The 24509-nt window shown below is 38.9% G+C and overlaps 1 protein-coding gene across 4 annotated transcripts in view; it reads right to left on the bottom strand.

Annotated features, from left to right (window-relative positions):
- NISCH (nischarin) overlaps window positions 1-24509 on the bottom strand; it is a 49118-nt gene that overhangs the window by 19711 nt on the left and 4898 nt on the right. For all 4 annotated transcript variants that reach the window (XR_005009110.1, XR_005009111.1, XM_036737866.1 and 1 more), the window contains exons 2-11: window positions 24158-24241; window positions 23131-23313; window positions 9472-9520; window positions 8291-8454; window positions 7687-7782; window positions 6233-6328; window positions 3806-3958; window positions 1940-2008; window positions 1073-1258; window positions 767-895 (exon numbers count right to left, since the gene is read on the bottom strand). Coding sequence is in view for 2 of the 4 variants with exons in the window: in XM_036737866.1 (XP_036593761.1) it covers window positions 767-895; window positions 1073-1258; window positions 1940-2008; window positions 3806-3958; window positions 6233-6328; window positions 7687-7782; window positions 8291-8454; window positions 9472-9520; window positions 23131-23313; window positions 24158-24241 (1209 nt within the window). In the remaining 2 variants the exon portion in view is untranslated. The remainder of the gene's footprint in view (window positions 1-766; window positions 896-1072; window positions 1259-1939; window positions 2009-3805; window positions 3959-6232; window positions 6329-7686; window positions 7783-8290; window positions 8455-9471; window positions 9521-23130; window positions 23314-24157; window positions 24242-24509) is intronic.

The following is a 24509-nucleotide window of genomic DNA, read 5'->3' as shown; positions in this document are numbered from 1 at the left end:
TAGAAGATAGGTTTTTATGCTGAGTCTGAGATGACAGGATACCCAAACGGAAATGTCTTGTAGGCACAAAAATAGAAATAAGTATATAATCTGAAATTTATGAGCAAAAAGTCACTTGGGATTTTTTAAAGGCTAAGTGAAGCTCATCAAATCATGCTTGCTTATTATTTGTTGTCACACTTTATCATTATTTTAAACATTTTTTCCAATACTGTCAAGAATTAATGGAAAAAAGTTAGTGTCAAAATTGTGTGTCTCAATTTGGGTTGAGGCCTCATATGGAAGCCCCAGAGGTCCCTTTCAGTTCTGGCATTGCTGGCAAAAAGCAGCCTGAAGAATGCTTCTCAAAAACACATTTCAGCTGTTTTCCTAACACAGCTATCAGCTTAGGCAAGAAGACACCGGAAGAAAACAGCCGACTTCTCAAAACTAAAAGTTGGGCACTTTCTCTGAACTGGGAAAAACCATCTAAAAGCCCAAAGGACAGCTTTTGGATTTCCCAAAGGCAGGAACTGAGACTTCTCCTTAGCACCGTGCTCTCTCCTCTCATATTCTATCCTCCCTATCAGCTGCAAGCTCAGGGAGGGCAGGGACAACACATTTGGATCCGTTATTTCTCCTAGTTCAGAGTGCTTGGTATAGACACTCAAAATGGATATTAAATGAAAACATGAACATGTAGCAATTCCCTTGGGCTCTAAGGATCCAAGAACCTGCAGCAGCTCAGCCCCACTGACTTCGAAGTTTCCCAGAGTGGTTTACTTACCTCAGACGCCCTGTCCCCAAACTGAGCTAGTACTTTGGTCCTGTAATCAGGGATGATGCTCAGAGGATTGCTGGATAATACCACTTCTTCCAAGCAAGGGAGGCTTCCTATGTTTTTTATCTCCTCGATCTGAAAGAGGAAAGCGTTAAAACCTTTTGGCTCCGAAATTTAACGAGGCAAATGCTACTTCGGAAAGACAGTTAAATTGTGCTTTTTGAAAGAAAAGGAAACTTTTCTAAACTCCCCACCACTACCAACAATGAGATATCACTTGAGCATAGCAACTACTGTAAAAGAAGTTATCACCTGTTCAATTTTATTGCTACTGAGGTCCAAGTTGACTAGAGAATACAGCTTGTTTAATCCACTCAGACTTTCCAGGAGGTTCCCTGCTAAATTCAGAGTCTTGATGTTCCCTAGTTTGGTATGAACGCCTTCTAAAGATGTGAGTTTGTTGTACGACAGATCCAAATGAATGAGATTGTACAGGTGCTATGGGCCATGAGAACAGAACAGAGGAAGAAGAGCCATATCAATTCAACACGAGTGAAGGTTACTTTAAAATAAAATATAAAGTCATCTTCATAATTAAGGAAACCACCTATTTAAGAATGCTTGCAATGTAGTAATCCTTTTGATTAAGTAAATTTTTAAATTAAGCTTTCTCTGTAATAAGTTCTAGTCTTCTGAGATACAACTTTAAAAAAACCACAATGTTTTACATTACAACAGCACCTACATATGTGTGTGGCATTTTATTTATTTAGACTACAAAGAATGTTTATTCAGATGTGTATTCTCCTTTCAATTCCTCCAGTCCTAGAAATAAGCAAGTGCCCCCAGCCCAGATGTCTATGTCTGCAGAGCAAATCTGTGCTCTGAGCTCCTAGCCAAAAGCTCTGAGTTCTTGCTATGCCAGAGTGAACAATTACTACAAGTATTAAATTAGCTTTACACAGGACTCCCATAAAGCACTTCCACATTAATCATTTCACTTGATCTTAATCCTTGATCCTTACAACCCAGAGGAAAGAAGACTGTAAACTCTAAAGAACTGTAGTACACCTTAATTATTCTTTGTTGCTTGAGGGTTTTAATGCTTAAACTTTGTTTTTTGAAACATAAATTAAAATAGATTTTCTACAAGAGGAATTATTTCTTCAAAGAAATTACCTGGAGATTTTCTACTACCATCACTCCGTTGTGACTCAGATCTAAGAATTCAATCTTTGGAATAAGTCTCTGAGGAAGAAAAAAAATGGTCACTAGCAATATACTCATGATAACTGTTCATATTTGCATAGCAACTTACAGTTTGTAAAGTACTTTCACATAAATTATTTTTCATTGATCTTATCTTTGATACTGCTTATGATCCTTAGGAGTTTTAAGGGAAATAAGACTTGAGAAATTCTGTACATTTAAAAAATCCTCTTCTGAGGATTTTGACATTGCCATGGGAGAGCAAACCCTCTTCGCTTTTCTTCTAACATACACACATGGTTGCTACTTCCCTCATGAAGTGCTGAGGACAAACCACCTTGTTTATAATTGCTTCTTTACCTTTCCAGCCTATTTTCTGATTGAGCAGAGAGAAGACACAGATGAAGACTGGTCACTTCAAGACTACAACAGAACTCTTTAAGGATAAGCAGGATAACTGAGTTCCAAATCATGCTAACTTGTCCCTAGAAGCTACAGGCTTCTCGATTCTCATTCTTCATCACTAAAACTAAGCCTTGTTCCAAATCACTGATGCTAGGGACCAACACTCCTATGAAATTAACCTTCATAGTTAGAAACATAGAGTACTGGAACTGGAAAGAACTTCAAGGATCACTTAATTCAAAATTCATTTTACAGCTGGGGAAGCTGACACTCAGATTTATTCTAGATAATGTAGGTTCTATAGCTTTGAGATTTATAATCCACTCAAGACCAAATGAACTTCTCTCCTCTACCCTCAATCCAATCCTTGGAATCAATGTAGAAGAACTTCACCATTTGGGTTATTTCTACAGTGAAAAGCACTGGGACATATACACAGTAGGTGCTGATAAAATACTGGTTCTTTTCATGAAAACTAAAACAAGTCTGAGGTTTCACCTTATGCCATACAAATTGACATGGGTGACAAAACATGGGAAGAGAGATTTTTAGAAGGGCTGTAGGAAGACAGACACAGCGATTCCCTGTTGGTAGAACTAGGAAGAAGTGCCCCCAAATGTTCTGATTTTCAGCTTGTAATCATGTCAAATGACTAAACTGTCCACATTCTCTAACCTAGTGGATCTCACTACTGGGCAAATACCCAAGGAGGCCAAAGACAAAAGCAAAGGTCTAGTATATACCAAAGAATTCATAGTTTGCTCTCTGTGCTAGCAATAAAGGTGAAAACAAAGTGTCTGCTGATTGGGGAATTAGGGGGAAAAAAACTCAAAATCTGTATATGCATGAACGATATTATGCAATAAGAAGTGACGAATGAGGAATTTAAAGAAAGATTTGTGTGAAATGATGCAGAGCAAAAAAAAAAAAAGTGAACCAAGTTAATGACACATGACTATAACATTGCAAATGAAAAATCACTAAAGAGAAGTTAAACCCTGAGTAACTAAAAGAAACCAATGAAAGCCAGAGAACAGATAATGAAATATAACTTCCCCTTTGTGGTGGAGGTATGGGGGTCCTACTAAGATAGAATATTATAACTGTCAGTTATAGTCACTGTATTAGAAAGGCTCTATCTGGAAGGGTGTGTACAAAATGACTGAAATGTAAGGGCATGGGTATAAATAAAGGATATTTTTAAAAATTACTTTATTTCATTCTAAAATACATTCTCACTTATACAAACAACATATGGAGTCTTAAGGTCTGATTAGTTTATGTGCTTTATAATTTTGGGAAACCAGAAAAATTCCCAAAGACCCAACTTCTTCAAAATTCATCCATTTATTTAAGAAATATTTACTGATTTATCTAACTCTGTGCAAGGCCTACTCTTGAGGACTTAAATGGAGATTTCAAAATTCTTACCACAGAATCATCAATTTGTGAGATGCTATTGTGACTCATATCTAGAGTGGTTAATGCTCTCCATGTTGGAATAACTGCAGTGACGGGGCAATCAGGATGTGCACCCTCTGGCTCCCACTCATCAAATTCTGATGCTTCGGGAACAATGACTTCCTGTGTAAAAACAGTTTCAAATATCTATGAATGTGTAGTTAATGCTTCCCTTTAAAACTCATCATTTTGACAATCACTAAAAAATTTTAAAGACTTCTATAAAAAAAAGACTTCTATAAATTCTAATGCATAGAGAGAAGTTCCCAATAGAACAAAACTTCAAATTATTTGTTCTAATGCCATCTTGATAAATTGAGAAGCTTTTAAAAAACCTATTTGTGAAGTTTAACAAGGGTGGCATTTAAAAATACATGAACAACGATTAGACTGTTCCATCTTGCCTTATTTTGTGTTTTTTCCTTTTCTGTCTCAAATCTCAAATCATTACAAAAGAAATCTTTTGGGCCTTGTTGCTATGTATCAACAGCTTCCTCTGGCTCAAACTGACTAAAGTTTACTCTACAGTGACTGGTGGCATCATGGCCTCTTGGAGCAGCATGGCCTTTTAGCAAGTGCTCAGTGGGTAGATGACATACCTTTCATCAAAAACCCTCTATTCACCATTATAGGATAAAAGCCTTGTTTGCACTTCACCACTTCCCCCTTAGACTTCGGAAGTTAAACAAAAGCTAATTTGGAGACAAGGTGAGAGTACTGGCTTTATTTGGATCCTAAAACCAATGGAACAGAGGAATAATCCTTAATTACAGAGGAAAAATCTTTAATACACAAAAGCAAGGTCACTAAGGCTTTTCTAATGCTTACAGAAAGCAAAGCAAGATTTCTTTTGTAACAATTTGAAATCTGAGACAGAAAAGGAAGAAAGCAAAATAAAGCAAGATGGACCATCTAATAGTTACCCAACTTAGACTCAAAAGATTTACAGCTGGAAGGGACCTCGGAAACTAGTCTAATCTTGGAAATCTACCTAATCTAAGGGTTCTTAGCCCGAGATCTGTAACTTTGCTTGTTGTTTTTTTTAATATTCTGAAAACTGTATTTCAATATAATTGGTTTCCTTTTTAATCTATGTGTATACACTTAAAAACATGATTGTGAGAAGGGGTCCATAGGTTTCACCAGACTGCCAAAGGAGTTCATGACACAAAAATTGTTCAGAACCTCTGATCTAATCTAACTCTTCCTTACCATAGGAAGGTGAGACTTGTTTGAGTCAACACAGGCAGACTCTAGAATCTTAGAATCTAGGTCTCACTACAATGCGTTCCTCTGCCTGCTACACAAAGGCAGTCTTTTCCGTATATAACTCCAATGAAAGATTTTTCACACATGCCCCAAATCTGGTACAGCAAAGATACCTTTTTTATACCTGGAGAAGGACTCATAAATTAATAAGCCAATTCAAAGTTTAAAAGAAGAGAAACCTTATAAATTCACTTAAAATACCTGTCCTGCTAAGTCAGAACAGAGTCCCCTTAATAGCCAATATCCTTGGCATTTGTCTAATACTTGGTCCTTTTTCAAGTTTTCACATCTTATGACCTCATTTGTTCCACCTTGAGCCTCCCTTAAAATCCACGAAGAATGAGAAATGAACATTGTAATTTAAGGCTGTTTTTAAGCTGATGACAACATTTATAACCCAATTTACTTAAAGACATCTCATTATACTAAGAAAAGTCCTAGCAGTATTTAGTTTTAATAATCTGGTTCAAGCTAAAGTTACATGATTACAAAATACCAATATAGACTTTTCACTTGAAAAAGAAAAACTACACAATTTCATTAAGTATCTTATTAATACCACCCACTGATTTAAATTAATATCCATGGTGAAGCAGTTCTAGGGAGAAATAATTTAAGTTAGACTGACCAATATAATCACTGTAACCTAGAATGGGGCTGTTCAACCTTAGGTTTTTATTGAAACAATGGACAATATATTCTGATTTGCCATGTTAGTGGTAGCTCAGCTTCATTTACTAAAGCATTTATGTAAATTTCTATGCTTGCCCCACCCCCCCACCAAATTTTGGACAGCCCTGACCTAGAATTTGGGAGCTAGGGAAGACTTTTAGAAATTAACCAGCTGAAGCTAGTTGTGACTCACCCAATGTCATATTACTAATTATTGGCAGGACTTTCAAGCCTTGAAATTCTTAGTGTAGTGCTCTTTCCACTAAACTAAATGCACAGATCAGAGACAGGGAAAGGGCACTTATTTCAACCACCAATAAAACAGAGCTGTTAACAACAGCTGCCTGAACCACAACCTTAAACTTTCTCATGGAGCACCAGCTGAATTTAACTTTGAATGAACAGACCAGAGATTCCTTTGGTGATGTTTCAGGACAGGAAAGGGCATAAACTTACTTTCATTGAGGTTGCTGAGAAACGGACACTCAATGTGGCTAAGGTATGTTTGGATGAAATCAGCCCTTTGATATGCTTTGCATCACAGTGACTTATCTGTTTAAAGAGACAACATAATTCATAAATTCAATTTCCCTTACGATAAACAGTGCTAGGAAGGCAGGAAGCCAAATCAAGACCTGAGTCACCTCTGCAAAGACTTAAGCACCAAGTGAACGTTTTCTAAAAACTCAACGATGTCCTTCCCATTCTCATATTTAACAGTAAGGTGAGGGCACCTGTGTCTCAGGGGTTAACAAAGTACCACCAACCATCAGAAACAAGATTGAGTGCAAAAACCCTTTTAATCATACTGATGACTGAAAGAACACCTGGATTCATGTAGTATGCCCTTGAGTGATGATACAAGAGGGAAGAGAACTCCGTAGCCAGAGCCACACTCTGTTCAAACTTGCCCATCTGATGATACTCATAACAATCTTTACTTTGGCAAACCTGGGTCAGGCCGCCTGTTTCCACCTAGGTATGAGTGCCTGACACAATATTCAGGCCTGGAAGAACTATGTTTCACAACAGATAAACCATTCTTACAGGTCTCTGAAACAAACACAGTTTTTGGTCCATGGTTAGTCTGTTATTTCTTTGTAAATATAATTTTCTAAGCTAGAACATAAAGGAGTTCACACATTTACATAGTTTTTACAAAGGACTTTCTTAGACAAATAAGTACTGAAAACTATGTAATTCAATATTAACATGAAGTACTTCTATTAAGTGTCAACTCTCAAAGCATAAATGTGAACAATTCAAAATGGTAGAAATCGCTATCCCATCAAAAATTTCACACAAAATAAAGAGGACAAGCTGTGAAAACCTGACTTAGGGAGGGCTAAAATCCTTCAGCTTTTCTTTAAACAAAAAACTTTTTTTTTTCAATTAACAAGCATTTCCTCTCTCCCACCTCCTTCTATTTGAAGAAAAAAAAGAACCCAAGTTCATCAAAACAAATCCTGCATTAGCTATATCCTAAAAATGTACACATCACTGGGCAAAGTGAGTCCATCACTTCTGTCAGGAAGCAGGTAAGAAAGCTGGCTCCATCATCTGTCCTCAGGAATCTTCGCTGTTTGTCCCTTCAGTTTTTCAATCTTCATGCTCATGGTATAAAAGTGTACAAATCCCTCATAGGCAAAGCACCAGAAGGAGCTACGTGCTTGTCTACTCTTAACTTGCTGAATTTCAGGTTCACTTTCCCTGTGTTAATTGAGACAAACACTTTGCTTTCATGAACCCCTCGGCTAGGGGCAAGGGGAAGAGTAAAAAAGATGTTAAATACCTAACAAAACGTATTTGTCAACTGAAAGCAAGAAATACCTTCTGATCAAGGTCTGCTACTTGATGTAAAAAACTACGTTGTGTCAAAGACAACCAAAATAAAGATAATTAGATCTTACCTCTATCTGATGAAGAGACTTAAATATTGACAAATCAAAAGGCAAGAGATGCTCCTGAATGTTGCTGGTCCCAAAAGGTCCTCCTGTGCCAGATACCTTAGAATTAAGAATTTCATTAGGCATGATGCTTTATAGGATCCTCCACAACTGTTCATGTCATCAGTGTTTATGTTAGCTGCCAAATGGCATAGGACTTCCAAACAAAGCTGACACCAGCTTTGGTTGAGCTCTGTTGTGAAGTGTTCATTTCACAATGAAAAATGAGACAAGTCTGTGTGTTTAATAAAAATACAATAAACCAACTGAGCTAAGGAAGGCCAGAGGTCAACTGTGAGCTCCAGCTGCCACCTGGTGCTCAGCAGGGGCAGTACACAAGCATCTCAGCACAACCTGTGTTTCTAAAACCCAATAGAAAGTTTATCAGCTTGGAAAAAAAGTAAGAAAATGTTCAAGGATGCTGAAAAGTTCATCTTCCATGAGCAATCTCCATCTCACCACAAAATAATAAGAATAAATTATTACCTAGTTAAATAGTCACAGCATTACCCAACTCCTTACAAACAGGTCACAGGGAGATGGTCCATAAGAGGGGCTTAAGAGTTACCTTCAGGTATCGGAGTCTACAGGTAAAGTCCAGAATGTGACCCAGATCGGTCTGGGCATCTCCATTAGCACAGGTGGGTTTTCCTTGCCGAAGCTGCTGAGTGATGGCATATAACTGTAATGGCCTAATGGCAAAAACCTCTCCAGCCACTAAGAGCTGTTCACCTGAAAACCAACAACAAGGAAGTTAGTTCCTATCCGAAAAAGTGTTTTAACCAACCTGCACAGTCTGCAGCACCCAAGTTGCTTGGCTGCTCTGTTCCCTACCAGAGGCTCAGGAAGTTGCTGTCAAAAGATGCCTTCCAAGTATAGCTACAAGAGACAAGCGCAGTAAGGCCCAGGAAGTCCTACAATCCACAAAGGAATTATGTTTTACTGCTTGTACACAACCAGTGAATAAAGTGCTGGCCCTGGAGTCAGAAGGACCTGAGTTCAAATCTAGCCTCACTTTCTAGCTGTGACTCTGGGAAAGTTACTTAATCATGTTTGCCTCAGTTTCTTCACCTGTAAAATGAGAGAAGGAAACGGCAAACCACTCCAGTTTCTCTGCCAAGTAAACCCCAAATGGGGTCATGAAGAGTTAGACTGAAATGACTGAACACCACCACCACCCTCCATCAAACGACACACACATTAACAGCACAAATTAAACTTGGAAGCACACTCACAGCTCTGATAAAGGGAAGACAGATAGTGAAAGGTCCTGGACCTTTGATGTCACTGATAGGGCAATTCCAGGATGAAGAAACTCCTTCTACCCATACAAGCTGGCTCTTTCTCTGCAACTCAGTCTTTCATTTTTAATTCCCCTTGGTCCATAGTTCTTAGAGAGTTGCCCATGGTCACACAAGCCAGTCTGTGTTGGTCAGAACTTGAACCTGGGTCCTTCTGATTCCAAAGCCGGCTATTCATTCACTATACAATGCTGTCTTTCAAAGAATGGGTAATAATAACTCATAAAAGGTAAAAATTTAGGAATGAATCCCACAGAAGTAGAGTACAGATAAAACACACAAATTGTGTCCAAACATTCTGGGGAAATGATTCATTTCAGGGAGACTGGATCTTTAGCTGGTGTCACCAGGGTCCAGAAACTCATCTGAGGTAAAAGAAAAGTAACCTAGGAGAAAAGAATGCATCAACTACGAGGGCCAGTTAAAACATTTTTCAGTCCTTCCTTACCTTTGTGATAGAGCTCCTCGGCTAGAGCAGCAGTGATGCCATTTATTTCCTGCAAAAAAAGAAAAAAGGGGGTGGTGATGGTAAGAGGGAGGACCGCACCACATTTAAAACAGATTTAGTTAATTTAATATTCACCTGGCTTTCGACATTCCCAAACTGGCAGATGAATGAATACTTGCAAACTCCCTAAATTGTTGAAATTCTGACACTTTAGAAAATTAAGCAAAATTAAGGCCAAGGTCTTAAAGCTGTAAGAAATACTTACTTATAAACAATGAAGGTTAAGACAGATGGTGTTATGGAAACCTGCAAAATTTGCTTGAAAGACAAAGGGTAAAAATGAAATCCCCTAAGAGCAACAATTCAGCAACCACAGTAACTCCAGGGGCTACTACCTCTAAGAAAGCGGGCCCAGCAAGGAAGCTGTTACCTACCACTGCAAAACAATACAATGCTCCAGAAGGTTAGGGGGAGGGGGCTGAGGAACAGGGGCACCAACAGGGTAGATTCTTGTACCTTTTGCAAGGAAACATGCATGTTTCCCCAATAATAGCTTGCCACTTTAAAGGTTACATACATTCTCACTTAATCCTCCCTGTAGGATAGGTGCTACAGACAGTAATATCCCTATTTTACAGATAGAGCAACTGAGGCTCAGAGAAGTTTAACTGACTTGTCCATTGTGACACAGTTAATTATCAGAGCCTTTCCTGGCTTCAAGCCAGCACTTCACCATAACCGCACTAAGTAGAGAACCACTGCTCCCCACACCTGACCAGGACAAGCCTAAAAAGTTCACATACTTTCTTGAAGGGTCAGTCTCATCAGCATTCCTGAGATTCATTTTTCCCAATTTGGAAATCATTGTTAATAATGCTTAATTCTAAAAATCTTCCTTCTAGAGCTGGGATTCCTCTATTTATATTGATTTTTGAAATAATGAAGGAGAGGTATAGTAAAAGGAAATGTGTCAAATATAACACGCTAGGCTTTAGCCTGCCGAGATGCTTCAACTTTAGAATCACTGGGTTGTCAGGGCTCCTCAGGGGTCATTAATAGAATGTCAAACAATTCAGAAACATGGCTATTTACACGTATTCCCAGAAAGAGAATGGTTTCTTTATAACTTGTACTTTTTCAATCATCTGATTTTGTTTTGACATTTCTTGTCTCACAAAATTATTGCTTTCTGTTTGGTCCATTCTAATCTTCATGAAGGCCATATCTTGGGTTATGTTTCCCACCTTTCCCATTCTTTCCTTCACAGCTCTCATTTCATTTAATTAAATTAATTTACTTATTCAGTGCCATACCAATCGAACTACCAAAAAATTATTTTACAGAGCTGGATAAAATAATAACAAAATTCATCTGGAAGAATAAAAAGTCAAGAATATCTAGGGAATTAATGAAAAGAAATGCTAGGGAAGGTGACCTAGCCATACCAGATATCAAACTGTACTATAAAGCAGCAGTCCTCAAAACTACTTGGTACTGGCTAAGAAACAGAGTGGTAGATCAGTGGAATAGCTTAGGTACACAAGACGCAGAAGTCAACAACTATAGCAATCTACTCTTTGATAAACCCAAAGAATCCAGCTTCTGGGCTAAGAATTCACTATTTCACAAAATGGAAAATGGTAGGGCAGAAACTGGGCATAGACCCATATCTTACACCATATACCAAAATAAAGTCAAAATGGGTTCATGATTTAGGAATAAAGGCTGATACTATAAGCAGTTTGGGAGAGCAAGGAATAGTTTACCTATCAGATCTATGGGAAATGGAAGAATTCATGACCAAACAAGAGATAGAGAACATTACAAAATACAAAATGGATAATTTTGATTATGTTAAACTGAAGTTTTTGTATAAACAAAGCCAATGCAACAAAGATTAGGAGGGAAGCAGAAAATCTTTACAACCAACGTCTCTGATAAAAGCCTCATATCTAAAATATACAGAGCACTGAGCCAAATTTATAGGAATAAAAGCCATTCCCCAATTGAGAAATGGTCAAAGGATATGAACAGGCAGTTTTCAGAGGAAGAAATTAAAGATATCTATAGGCATATGAAAAAATGCTCTAAATCAATATTGATTAGAGAAATGCAAATCAAAACAACTCTTAGGTACCACATCTCTCCTGTCAGATTGTCCAACATGACAAAACAGGAGAATGATAAATGCTGGAGAGGATGTGGGAAAATTGGAACATTAATGCATTGTTGGTGGAGTTGTGAACAGATCCAGCCATTTTAGAGAACAATGTGGAACTATGCCCAAAGGGCTATAAAAATGTGCATACCCTTTGACCCAGCAATAATGCTCCAACAGCTGTATCCCAAAGAGATCACACAAGTGGGAAAAGGACCTGTATGTACAAAAATATTTATAGCAGCTCTTTTTGTGGTGGCAAAGAATTGGAAATTAAGGAGAAGCCCATCAATTGGAGAATGGCTGACAAGTTGTGGTATATGAATGTAGTGGAATACTATTGTACTATGAGAAATGGGGAAGATACGGACTTCATGATAACCTGGAAAGACCTACATGATATGATGCTGAGTGAGAGGAGCAGAACCAGGGGAACATTATACACAACCACAGACATACTGATTCTGTGATGACTAACTTTGATAGACTTGGCCCTCCTCGGCAATACAAGGCTCAAAGACAGCTCCAAAGGACTCATGATGGAGAGAGCGATCTACATCCAGAGAAAGAACTATGGAGTCTGAATGCAGATTGAGGCACACTACCTGCTGTCTTCTTTTTTGGTTTTGTTTCTTCTCTCTCATAATTCATTCCATTGGTCATAATTCTTCTCTGAAACCTGACTATTGTGTAAATAAGTTTACTGAGAATGTTTATGTAGAATCTATATGGGACTACATGCCGTGTGGGGGGCAGGAGGGAGGGGAGGGAAGGAAAGAAAACTTGAAACTCAAGAACATGTATAAGTGTTGTAAACTAAAAATAAAAAATCTAACTAAATTTTTAAAAAAAAGAAGCAGAGGGGCTAGCCATATCATAGGACTTTAGAAGTGAAAGGGGCCTCAGACACTATCTAATATAACACCTTCATTTTATACGTAAGGGTCCAGAGAGGCCATCGTAAGCTTGTCAAGTCTCCGCAGGCAGTTAAATGATCACATGGATTAAAGATTTAGAGCTTTGAGGGAGGCTGGCTAGTTTCCTACTTCCGTTTTACAAATGAGGAAGCTTCAGTTTAACAAACTCAAGTGCCTAAAGTCCCACAGGTGGCAGGGCGAATTTGAACCCAGGTCCTCTGATTCCAAGATACCTGGCTATTTCCGCTGGATCAAGGTGACTCAAGTTAATGGCAGAGCCATCATCTTCTTTAAAAGAGTTTTGCATATGAAGACAAGACAGAAAAGCTCCCAATGAGAAGCTGGCAGGATGTTTGCCACACTAAAAATTCTTTCCAAGATAGTTATTTCTGAACAGTCTCGTGACTAGCAAACAGCTGCAGTCCTCAAAAATGCAGGAGTCAGAAGGGAAATGCAAAGAGGAATCAATATTCTAGTCATACACTGGGAAGATAGCATTAGGAAAAAATTTTTTTTTAAAGATAAGAGACAATATTATTTCTGAACAAAGAATTTTTGCTTCTGATAAGACAAAGTGAACTTTAATATCTTTTCACAGAACTTTCTAGAAGGAAGAAATAAATAATGAATGTCCCATTGCCCAGAAAAGGTTCTGTGACACCAAAGGTTTTAATGTTTTACTTCAAATAATTCGAGCTTTGTATTTAATCTTAGTAATCATAACTAAGATAATGCCTTTCCTTTAGTTAAAAAAAGCAAGCATGATAGACCCTACTACCAGGGCAAAGGCTTCATCATCTTCTGCATTTAGAGCCCTATTGTTCAAGAGCAGTTTGGAAACAACAAGCCTGGCTGGGTTTTTGGTTTGGTTTTGTTTTTAGCTGATAATTTTTACAGGAAATGTTTGCATGCAAAGATAATTTTTTTTGTTCGGAACTGAGATTTTGATGGTGTCAGGAACTTCAGGTGTGGACACTACCTTCTTAAGAGCAATGGCCTGCGTGGCCCTGAAATAACAACAAAACCAAAAATAACAGCTAGAACTGACACATGTATAGTTGGCAAACTGATTTACATATATTATCTAATCTGATCCTTACAGTAGCCCTGTGAGGCAGGCACCATGATGCCCATTTTACAGATAAGGAAACTGAGGCTGAGAGTTAAATGATGTGCGCACAATCAATATTTATCAAGGGCAAGATTCTTGAGGCCTAACCCCCTATCTACTATTATACCATGCCTGCCTCCTAATACATGCATGATTTAGACATAATTATCAGGAAGACATCGAATTTTGTAGACAGCCAGCAGAGTTTAAAAAGAGACTTGAACCTTTTTATTGGGAGAAGATATATTAACAGGCACAAAGTTCTCACCTTTACTCTCCATCTAAACCTGTATTAGTCAACTACCAGGCACACAAGACTAGCTCCCAATCCACATCTCCAGACCTGTTACTACCATCCTCCCCCATCCCACCCCACCCACGTCCCCCTTCTATTCTGACCACTCCTCTTCAGCTCCTCTGGGCTTTTTAAAGCTTTCAATCACTCAACAACTTCTGCTTTGAAGTTCACAGCACCCAAACTTTCCAGCCCACTCAGATTACGCTGACAGCCATGTTCTAATCCTCAGGCCATCCTCCTGGCTTTCTCCCACAGTTCAGCCTCTGGCTCAAGGACTTCTACACCCCCGCTGACCCTCCCTGGGCTCTCAAACCTTCCAGGCTCCCAGTCTCCTTATGTTCCAAGCTCTCTTACTCCCCCTTGGCCCCACACTCTATGGACAGATCACATCCACAAACATTCCTTTAGCTGACCTGGAAACCTCCAGCCCCAGCACTTTAATGACCTCTGCTCTGACTTACCTCTGTTCTCTCCAGCCTTGACTCTAGAGTCAGCGAGCTCACCTGTCTTAACTGTACTCTACTCTCAGATCCCTTGAGCCCTCATCATCCCTCATGCTTTGCCAAGTCTCAGTGCAGTCCTCAAATACCCCCACCATTCACCTCTGCTCATCGAATCACGGTGCTGCTGAACAGCAGTATAAGTTATACAATTATAATGATCGGGAACAGCAGAAATTCCTATTATCCAACTTCAACTGGGCCTTCACTGCAGCAAGAAAATCCTTACATTCTTCCCTGATTCCTTGTCTCAATCCCCACAAACTTTTCTTTTCAAAAATTTTTTGAAATATAATTTAGTTTTAGTTTTCAACATTCACTTCCATAAGATTTTGAGTTTTAAATTTTCTCTCCCTCCCTCTCCTCTCCCCTCCCCCAAACAGCATATGCAATCTGATAAAGGCTCTACTTAAACATATTTTCACATTAGTCATGATGTAAAGAAGAATTAGAAATAATGGGAGGAACCACAAGAAAGAAGAAACAAAACAACAAAAGTAGAGGAGGGCAAACAGGATGCTTCCATCTGCATTCAGACTCCAAAGCTCTTTCTCTGGATCCCATAAACTTCTCCAAAATCTGTTCTCTCAAGCTTCTCACTCCTTCCATCCCCTCCCCACCAGCTGATGGCTTTGCCTCTTCATTTATGGGGAAAATTGATCCCATCTCTTGACATCACCCTCCCACCCTCTCTTCCTTTCCTCAGGTTCTGACAATAAGACAGACTTTCTCCTGAGAAGGCTAACTCCTCTACATGTACCCTTGATCCCATCCCTCCTATCTTTTCCAACAGATGACAATCTCAAGCACCACTTCTCTATATAATCTTCAATTTCTCCCTATTACCTTCAACCTTGCTCATCTCCTTCCTTGTTCAAAAACAAAACAAAACAACCAAAAACCTCCCTACACGAGCCCCTATCCACTCGAGCTATTGTTATATATTTGTTCAGCAAAACTTCAAGGAGTCTATGCTTGCTGCCCCCACTTCCTCTGGCTTCTGACTTATCACCTGACTCAAACTGCTTTCTCCAAAGTTACCAATGACCTCTTAATGGACGTTTTCTCAGTTCTCATAGTTTTGATAGTGTTAACCACCCTCTTCCTGCTGCGTACTCTCTTCTTCAAATCTTCGTCTCACCACTCCCTTGTGGTTCTTTCTATCCATGTGACTGCTCATTCTCAATCTCCTCTCCCGGCTTTTCATTCCTATCATACTCTCCAAACGGGAGCGTTCCTCTTTTCTCTCTATACAACTTCATCAGATCTCACGGTTTTCCCACTAAATCCGAGAGTTATTACCTGACTATGATGTACCATCCGGTGAACACACTGAATAGGATGAATAAGGGCATTCCAAACATTGCTTCCAGCTCCCTGCTGGATTTCAAAACCAGCATCAGGAAGGTGCTTATGGGGGGCTGATAATTAGTGGATAACAACTATGCAGATGCAGCCTCCTTACAGATCTTATAAAGCTTCTGTTAGTAGGAATGAAATTGTAATGGATCACTTGGGACAATGGACAACTGCTCAGTGAACGTCTCTTAGAATGAAAATCAGCATAACATAGTAAATAGAATATTAGACCTGGAATCAGGAAGACATGAGTTCAGACCTAGCTCAGGTACTTACCATCCACTCAAACCTGTGCAAGTGACCTAAACTCTAAGCCCCAGCTTTCTCATCTGTAAAATGGGGATTAAAATACCTGTAGTGTCCAACTGACAGGGACATTTCAGATAATCACAGAACATTAGAACTGGAAGGGAACTAAGATGCCATCTGGTTCAAACTGAATTATGTCACTTAATCTGCCTAGGCCTCTGTCTCCTTCCCTATAAAATAAGGGCTTCTGAGGTGCCACTCGGTGCCAGATTTACGAATAAGAATACCCTATGTAGCACACCTGACAAGTGGTCATCCAGCCGCTTTTCTGGACAGCCTTCACTGTGGAGAAGTGTTTCCTTACATTAAGCCTCTTTTTGACTTTTGGATGTTAATCTTAGTTCAATCCTCTTGGACCAAGCAATTCAATGTTCTCCCATCCGCCCTTTATACCCTATTTGTCCACAGTTGTGAGACTGTGGGCTCCTTTCAGGGCAGGGACCATTTTTGGCCTTTCTTTTGTATCTCAAGCACTTAGGATATTGGCCAGTACATAGTCGGTACCTAATAAATGCTTGTTGATCTCTCTCTCTCAACGTAATAGAATTTTATTTGCAAGTTAACAGAAATGTCTAAGACTTGTACTCAAGCCCGTAGGAATTAACCAAACCTACAGCAAATAGCCAATGAGTGCCCTTTCTCCCAGACACCTGCTAAGTCTGGGGAAATCACAGTACTTCTCTGGGTATGGCTCCAGTGGTGGGTAGGTGAGGACTGGATCCTCCACATTGGTGAGCTGTCTGCCTGTGCATCATTCCTTGCTGCTGGTTTTTTTTTTTAATTAAATTTTATTTTTTCAATGTGCCTTCTCTCCCTTTCATCTTCTCTTCCCAAATCAGAAAGAAGAATGAACCCTGTTACCAAAAGTGTGCGGACAAGCAAAAAATATTCCTGCATTGGCCACGTCCAAAAAAAAAAAAGTCTCAATCTGTACTCTGAGTCCATCACGTCCCTATGAAGAGGTGGGCAGCATGTCTCATCATAAGTCCACTGGAATGGTGGTTGGTCATTATACTGATCAGAGTACCTAAGTGTTTGAAAGTTGTTTGTCTTTATGATATTATTATTGTATAAATTGCTCTCTTGGTTCTCCTCACTTCACTCTGCATCAATTCATACAGGTCTTCCCAGTTTTCTCTGAAGCCACCCTCTTTCATCATTTCTTACAGCACATTAATATTCTACCACATTTATATACTACAACTTTCTCATCCATTGTCCTACTGGTAGGCACCCCCTCTTTTTCCAATTATTTGGTACCACAAAAAAGCTGATATAAGCAGACAGATAAATATATAACATCCTTAGAGTTTGTTTTGCTTACTTTGGTCTAATTCCTTAGTTTGCTTCACCCTCTCATCCCTCCCTTTCTTTTCTTTTCCTCCTGTTAAATACGTCCTTGAGTTTTACAGGACAAATCCTTTTATTAAGGGGATTTCTGTGAAGTTTGGATTCAGTCAAAGGGCCACATGTGGCCTCAAAGCTGCAGGTTCCCCACCTCTTCTATTTCCTTGTTAAGTGAGATTATTTCTAGGCCCAACTATATACGTGTGTGTATTTTTCCCTCCTTTGACCAGTGCAGAAGCAGGTGAGGTTCAAGTGTCACCCACTCCCCCTATTTGCACAGACTTCTATTTGCACACCCCAATTATGAGATACCTAATCTGGTACATTTTCTAGATCTGTCTGGAGGAGTTGTAGGGTAGAAATCAGCTGTATTCCTTTTTGCTACTCTGCCATCTGGCTCTACCTCAGTCCCATGGGTTTAACTATCACCTCTATAAAGATGACTCCCAGTTTCCCATCTCTAGCCCCAGTCTCTCCTCTAAGCTTCAATCATCAATTGCCTACTGGACATTTCAAACTGGATGTCCCAGGGACATCTCAAACTCCATACATCAAAAAAAGAATCCACATTTTCTCCCCTACTCCCCTGAAACCTACACATCTTCCAAATCTTCCTATTTTTGTCAAAGGCACCATCATTCTTCTCATCCTCCAGGTTTGTAACCTTGCTGTTATCTTTGACCCCTCACTCTCTCTCACCTTACATATATCCAATCGGTTGCCAAATTTTGCTTTTTCTACCTCGACATCTCCTGCACCTAACCCCTTCTTTCTCTCTATTCACACAACTACCATCTTAGTGCCCCAAATCTCTCCCACTTCAGTCCATCCTTTGCAAAAGTGTGAGTTGCCCTAAGTGTTAACGTGACCCTGTCATTCTCCTACTCAAAATCTAGTGGCTTCCTATCACCTATAGCATTGAAAATAAACTCCTTTGTTTAGCTCTGAAAGCCCTTCACAACCTTGTTTCAAACTATTTTTTCAGCCTCATTGTTCCCTTCTGTCCCTCTGTGATTCAATCAAAATGGCCTTCTCACTCTGTCACCTAATTCTTTCTCATCTCCATACCTTTTCAATAGTTGGCCCCCAAGCTAGAAATGTATCCTTATCCTCCAACTCACAGAGTCCTCATTTTTCATCCATATACAGTTCGAGCACCACCTCTGGATGAAACCTTTCCTGATCCCAACTGCTAGTGCCCTCCCTGTCAAAACACCTTGTATTTATTTTCTATCCTTGGTTGCTTCTTGGTTAGAATGTCTGCTCCCCATGAGTCCATGAGTCAGGACTGTTTCATTCACTGTATCTGCATCCTGAGAGCCTAGTCAATCAGCCAAGTTAACAAACATTTACTTAGCATTTATCACTTGCCAGGTACTCTCCTAAGTGACAAAAAGTGTGGCTCAGTGGCTAAGAAAGGCAAAAAGAGTTCCTGCTCTCAAGAAGAAGACATTCAAATGGAGGAGATATCATGTAAATTGAAGGGCATATATAAGATAGAGATAACAGATGGGAGGTAAAGTGGAAAGGTATGCTCTTTGTGAGCACTCAGGGTGCCATTTGTTGTGTCGAGCCCAGTCCCTGGCACCAAGGAGACAATACCTGATGACTGATTTGGAGATATGTAAAGAGAGGATGTGAAAAGAAATGAATTTCATTATGCGCTGTTTAGTAAGGAAAGGGCTGTGCTTGGTTCCTGTACTAAGATGAACCAGCCCAGGGCGGCCAATACAGTCATTTGGCCGCATGACTTTTTCACATTAGGGGTTACTGAACTCGCTGGATCAAGTTTTCCTCCTCATAACTGTGTGGTTCTATCAACCAGAAGGCAACATTCTAGTTAACTGCTATACTGGCACTGACTGGCCAGGTGAAGTAAATCTCTCCAAAGAACTGATCCTTAGTACAAAATACCGAACAAATATTTAATAACGAGTATTAAAAACAAGTTTGAGGTTCAAGTCTAAATAGGTTCCCAAAGAAATCAAACCACGGAAAATGAAGCATTATGTACAAAAATATTTATAGCAGCTCTTGCTGTAGTCACAAAGAACTGGAAATCATGGGGAGGCCCATGAACTGGGGTATGGCTAAACAAATAATGGTACATGAATATAATGGAATACTACTGTACCATAAAAAAGGAGGAAATGGTCAATTTCAGAGAAACTTGAGAGGGGAACAGTTACTGAGTGATTGAGTAGAACCAGGAAGGCAATTTATATAATAACATTATATAGAAACATGAATCAGTGAGGATTGGGGAACTTTGATCAATGTAATTACCAAACACATTTCTAGAGGACTGATTACAAAGCTCACTTAACCCACCCTCTTGACAGTTGACGGACTCAAAATATCGAATGAGATATTCATTTCCAGACACAGCTGATTTAGGAATTTGTTTTGCTTGATCATGTATATTTATTATGAGAGTTTTGTTTTCCCTTTTTTCCTCCAATAGAAGAAGCAGAGGGGGATGGGAGAGCAAAGGGAGTCAGCGTAACAAAAAATAAAGAGGGTCACTGAGGCATTTTTTGAGGTCATTCTGCAGCTTGGGAGCATAGTGGATAGTGTACTGAACTTGGGAGATACGAAGTCCTGAATTCAGATCCTGCCTCAGTCACTTACTTGCTGAGTGACCTTGGGCAAATCATTTAAAATTTTTACTACAGTTTCTTGTAAAATTAAGATAACAACCCCTACCTACAGGGTCATCGTGAGGCTCAAATGAGATAACATGTAAAGTGCTTTGCGAACTTTAAAAGCACTATATGAATGTCCTTTTAAAAAAAAAATACAAAAGAACAGGAGAAAGGCCAGAAAGAAGGTTACTTGAGGATAGTTCTAAAAGCAGCATTATTATTATATACTTCAAAATAAAAACAGGCCACACAGAGATTTTGGTTTCACATACAATCTTATTTTTTGTTCTATTATGTATATACAAATGCTTATTCTATTTGAAAGTTCAGAATTTAAAAAAAAACACTAATTTTTAAAAATGTCTAGGGACACATAGTCAGATCTCCCTTAGAGTCCCATTTCAATGCCTCACTGTAGCACAGAAGGAAACCTGGGATCTCAAAGATGGTGTCAACGCAGCCTGACCATGGAGGTTCATTCAAAGAGTGAAACGTTAATAAGAAACGTATGCATTCACAGAACCATGTTTTACAAGCAGCAGAGAATGGCCCAGACCAAGCTAATGTGCACTCTTCTCACGTGGACATTGCAGGGATAAAAGCAAGTGAAGGAGAGATCTCAAAAGATCAAGTAGGGCACGACATGTGTTATCTGAGATTACAAAGTCACAGGCTTTCCTCAGTTTTGTTCTGTCCATTCTTATAATATAGCCTTCGATCAATCAACAAGCATTTATTTAGTGCTTACCATGCGCCAGGCACTATAAGTGCTGGAGTTAAAATGAAAAACCAACTATTTTTGTTTATCTATTATACTGATTTTTAATTATCTTCAATTTAATAACTTTTAAGTTTGTCCCCTAAAGTACCAGATCAATTTTTATGTCATACTAACCAATGAATGTTAAGCACTTTCATAAGGGAATTATAATCTTCACCCTACTTCAAAGAAGAAGTCTGAAAATTTCACAACAGGAAACTAGTTAACCACAGGCTATGAGTAATAAAAAATGTGCTGTACTGGTCCTAAGCTATATATATTTATATAAATACATATACATATGTGTATTTCAACTGCTGACAGCTGCCATCTTTCAAATATAAAATTAAAAATAAAAAAATTCAAATACGAGTTTTGCCAGCAAAAGAATATCAGCAAGTTTCCTTCTGTTTCCAAGAACAATAGTCTGTATTTATAACTAAGACGGTGTACTGCTAAATTGCTTTTAAAATAACTCATAATTCTAAATCACTATTAATTGGAAAAATGCAAATTAAAACAACTCTGAGGTATCATCTCACATCTATCATATTGGCTAACATCACAGAAAAGGAAAATGACAAATGCTGGAAGGGGTGTGGAAAAACTGGGACACTGTTGATGGAGTAGGGAACTGGCTAGCCATTCTGGAGAACCATTTGGAATTATACCCAATGGGCTATCAAACTCTGCATACCCTTTGACCCAGCAATACTACTACCAGGCTTGCATCCCAAAGAGACCAAAGAAAAAGGAAAAGGACCCATTTGTACCAAAAAACAGATATAGCAGCTCTTCCTGTGGTGGCAAAGAACTGGAAATTGAGGGGGTGCCTATCTATTGGAAAATGGTTAAACAAGGCATGGTATACGATCGTGATGGAATACTACTGTGCTATAAAAAATGATGAGCAGGATGGTTTCTGAAAAATCTGGAAAGACTTACATGAACTGATACAAAGTGAAGTGAGCAGAAGCAGGAGAACACTGTACACGGTAATAGTAACATTGCAACAATTATCAACTGTGAATGAATTAGCTATTTTCAGCAATACAATGATCCAAGACAATTCTGAAGGACTCATGATGAAAAATGCTATCTACCTCCAGAAAAAAAACTGATGGAGTCTGGATGCAGATCCAAGCATACTTTTTTTTCTTTATTTTTTATTGGGGTTTTTTTTTTGATCTGAATTTTCTTTTCCAACAAGGATACTATGAAAATGTTTTGCATGACTGCACATGTACAATCTATATCAAAATGCTTGCCTTTTCAGGGAAGGGGAGGGAAAGAAGAGAAAGAATTTGGAACTCAAAAATTTTTTTTAAATGAATTAAAAAAATAGCTTTTTGCATGTAGTCAGAAAAATATATAAAATTTTAAAACAAAACAAAAAGCCTCATAAGCACAAGAGGTGTGGGGTGGTTGCTTAAGATTCTGAAACACTTGATTTATTGAAATGACAATTATTTTTTTTTCCAAACAATGAACCAGGAGAAGCAATGGTTATAGTTTCTTAACATAAAGCCTATGTAACTCTAGAAGCCTTTAGATTTGTAGAAGTAGCTCTATGAAAACCACTCCATCTGAAAAGAACATTCATGTTCTTCCCGCACCATCTCAATAGCTCTGAGTCTGACAACGATCCCTCAATTCTGACTACTAAGCACAAATAACGACTGAATCATTATGCAACCAAGGCCATCTGGAAGCTCTCTCTGACCCTTAAAAGTCTGGCAATCAATACCATAACAATGAATCATTAATGTTTTAAATCAGGCATCAGTCCCATTAAGAGGATCACTTAAATTTTTAGGTTAACAAAATCAAGTGAGCTATTTGAAAGAGATTTCAAAAACACATCTCTGCTCCTTTCAGAAATTCTCTTGGCTTGGATAGCTGCACTCTTCAATTACACAGAATGCTTTGTGGTGCGAGGGAAATCCTAAGGGTGGTTTTAATAAATCTGTTTAATTTGAAACAAATATTATAAGAAATCTCTGCTGCCCACACTCAAAAATCAGACTTAACGTTGCTCAATCATTCTAACCAGACAGGTTAAGCCAACATATCTTTCCACAGCATGTGAGATTTGGCATATACCTCTTTGCTACCTGGAGTTATGCCAAGTAAACAAGATCACAGAACCACAGAATTTAGGAGTTACGAGGGACCTCAAAGATCTAGTCCAACCCGCACTGTTCACACCAGATGCTTCTCTCCCTCATCCATAATCCCGTAAGAAAGATACTTACATACAAGTGAAAATGTAAAAAGTGTGACAACACTTTAGGTGCAGCAACAGGGAACTTTGTAAGAAGTGTTTGCAGATAGACTTCCAAATCTTTTTGTCTTTTTTCCACCAGACTTTTGGAATTTTTTCCAATTATCTTTTTAGGAGGAAGTAGGTTCTTATCAATCTTCTTTTCAGCAATAAGCTATAATAGAACACACCGAGATTAACATCAAATCGCTTTGGTTCTCTCAAAAAGGGCCGAAAGCTTGAAGCAAAGCAATCACCCAATCTTTCATAGTCCCTCATCCATGCTGTGTAACTGATGACCGAACTATGGCACTGGGAATCGGAGCACCCAAATGTGATTCTATAGACTACATCACTAAAAACACGGGCACATTTCAGGATAGGAACACCATTGGGAAGCTTCAGGTATAGTTACAAAAGCAACATCAAACAACTCAGCCCCAACCTCCCACAGGAACTTCCAGAACTGAAGCACTGGGGCTTCCTTTAAAACATTTAGATGGAAAGTAACCCAGCTGAAGGGATTTCTCTGAAGAAAAACTACAGCAAGATCCAAAAACTCCTACCACTAGGTACCGGGCAAAAGCAGACACTGAGGCATACAGGGGTAAAGCCTGAGTGACTGAGATCCACACATCAGAACAAAAAGTCCAGACCCTCCACGTTATTTCTGTCCAGCCCACTTTAATGACAGAGATCATCCTTGGGGAGAAACAGGGGGTTAAGTATCCAGTGAAGAACTCAAAAGAGTCCGTATACACTCTAGATGAACTAAATAAAATTTCAAAGCACTAAAGCATTTTTTTTAAAATTCTGGGATCAACCTTTAGGGAGCCAGTTAATTGTAGCTTTTCTTTAGTAAGATTAATGCATGTTGCTTTCTTCACTTAAAAAAAGGAGAGAGAAATAAACTCTAGACTTTTAAAGATGCTTTCCTCCTCACAAAAGAACACAAGGAAAAGTTGCTCAAATAGTGTACAATCCAAGAAAACAAAGCTCCCACCTTCTGGAGATGTTACCTTTTCATGTAGATCGTGGAAGTCACTGTAACGATGTTTGACTGTCCATTGATGGCTGCCAACAGTAACTTGGATAATATAGACCTAAAAAGGAAATCAACAATAACATAAAGGAGAGATCTCTCCACCAAATCCAGGTCAGAGCAACAGGTGTAACATTCAACAATCCCTCCTGGAGATGACAATTCCATAGAAGAGAATAACAAGACCAAACCAGGACTAAATGACTTATAGCCTAGGCACATCTACCTAGATTTCTGAGTTGTTACATGGCTTCTGTACAGCCTGCTTTTCTACTTCTTTCCATTACTAAATTTCGTATTATACATACACACAAACACACGTATATGTA

The sequence above is a fragment of the Trichosurus vulpecula genome, chromosome 9 (assembly GCF_011100635.1).
Source record: "Trichosurus vulpecula isolate mTriVul1 chromosome 9, mTriVul1.pri, whole genome shotgun sequence".
Classification (NCBI taxonomy): Eukaryota; Metazoa; Chordata; class Mammalia; order Diprotodontia; family Phalangeridae; genus Trichosurus; species Trichosurus vulpecula.
This window is presented reverse-complemented; position numbering and strand designations above follow the sequence as displayed.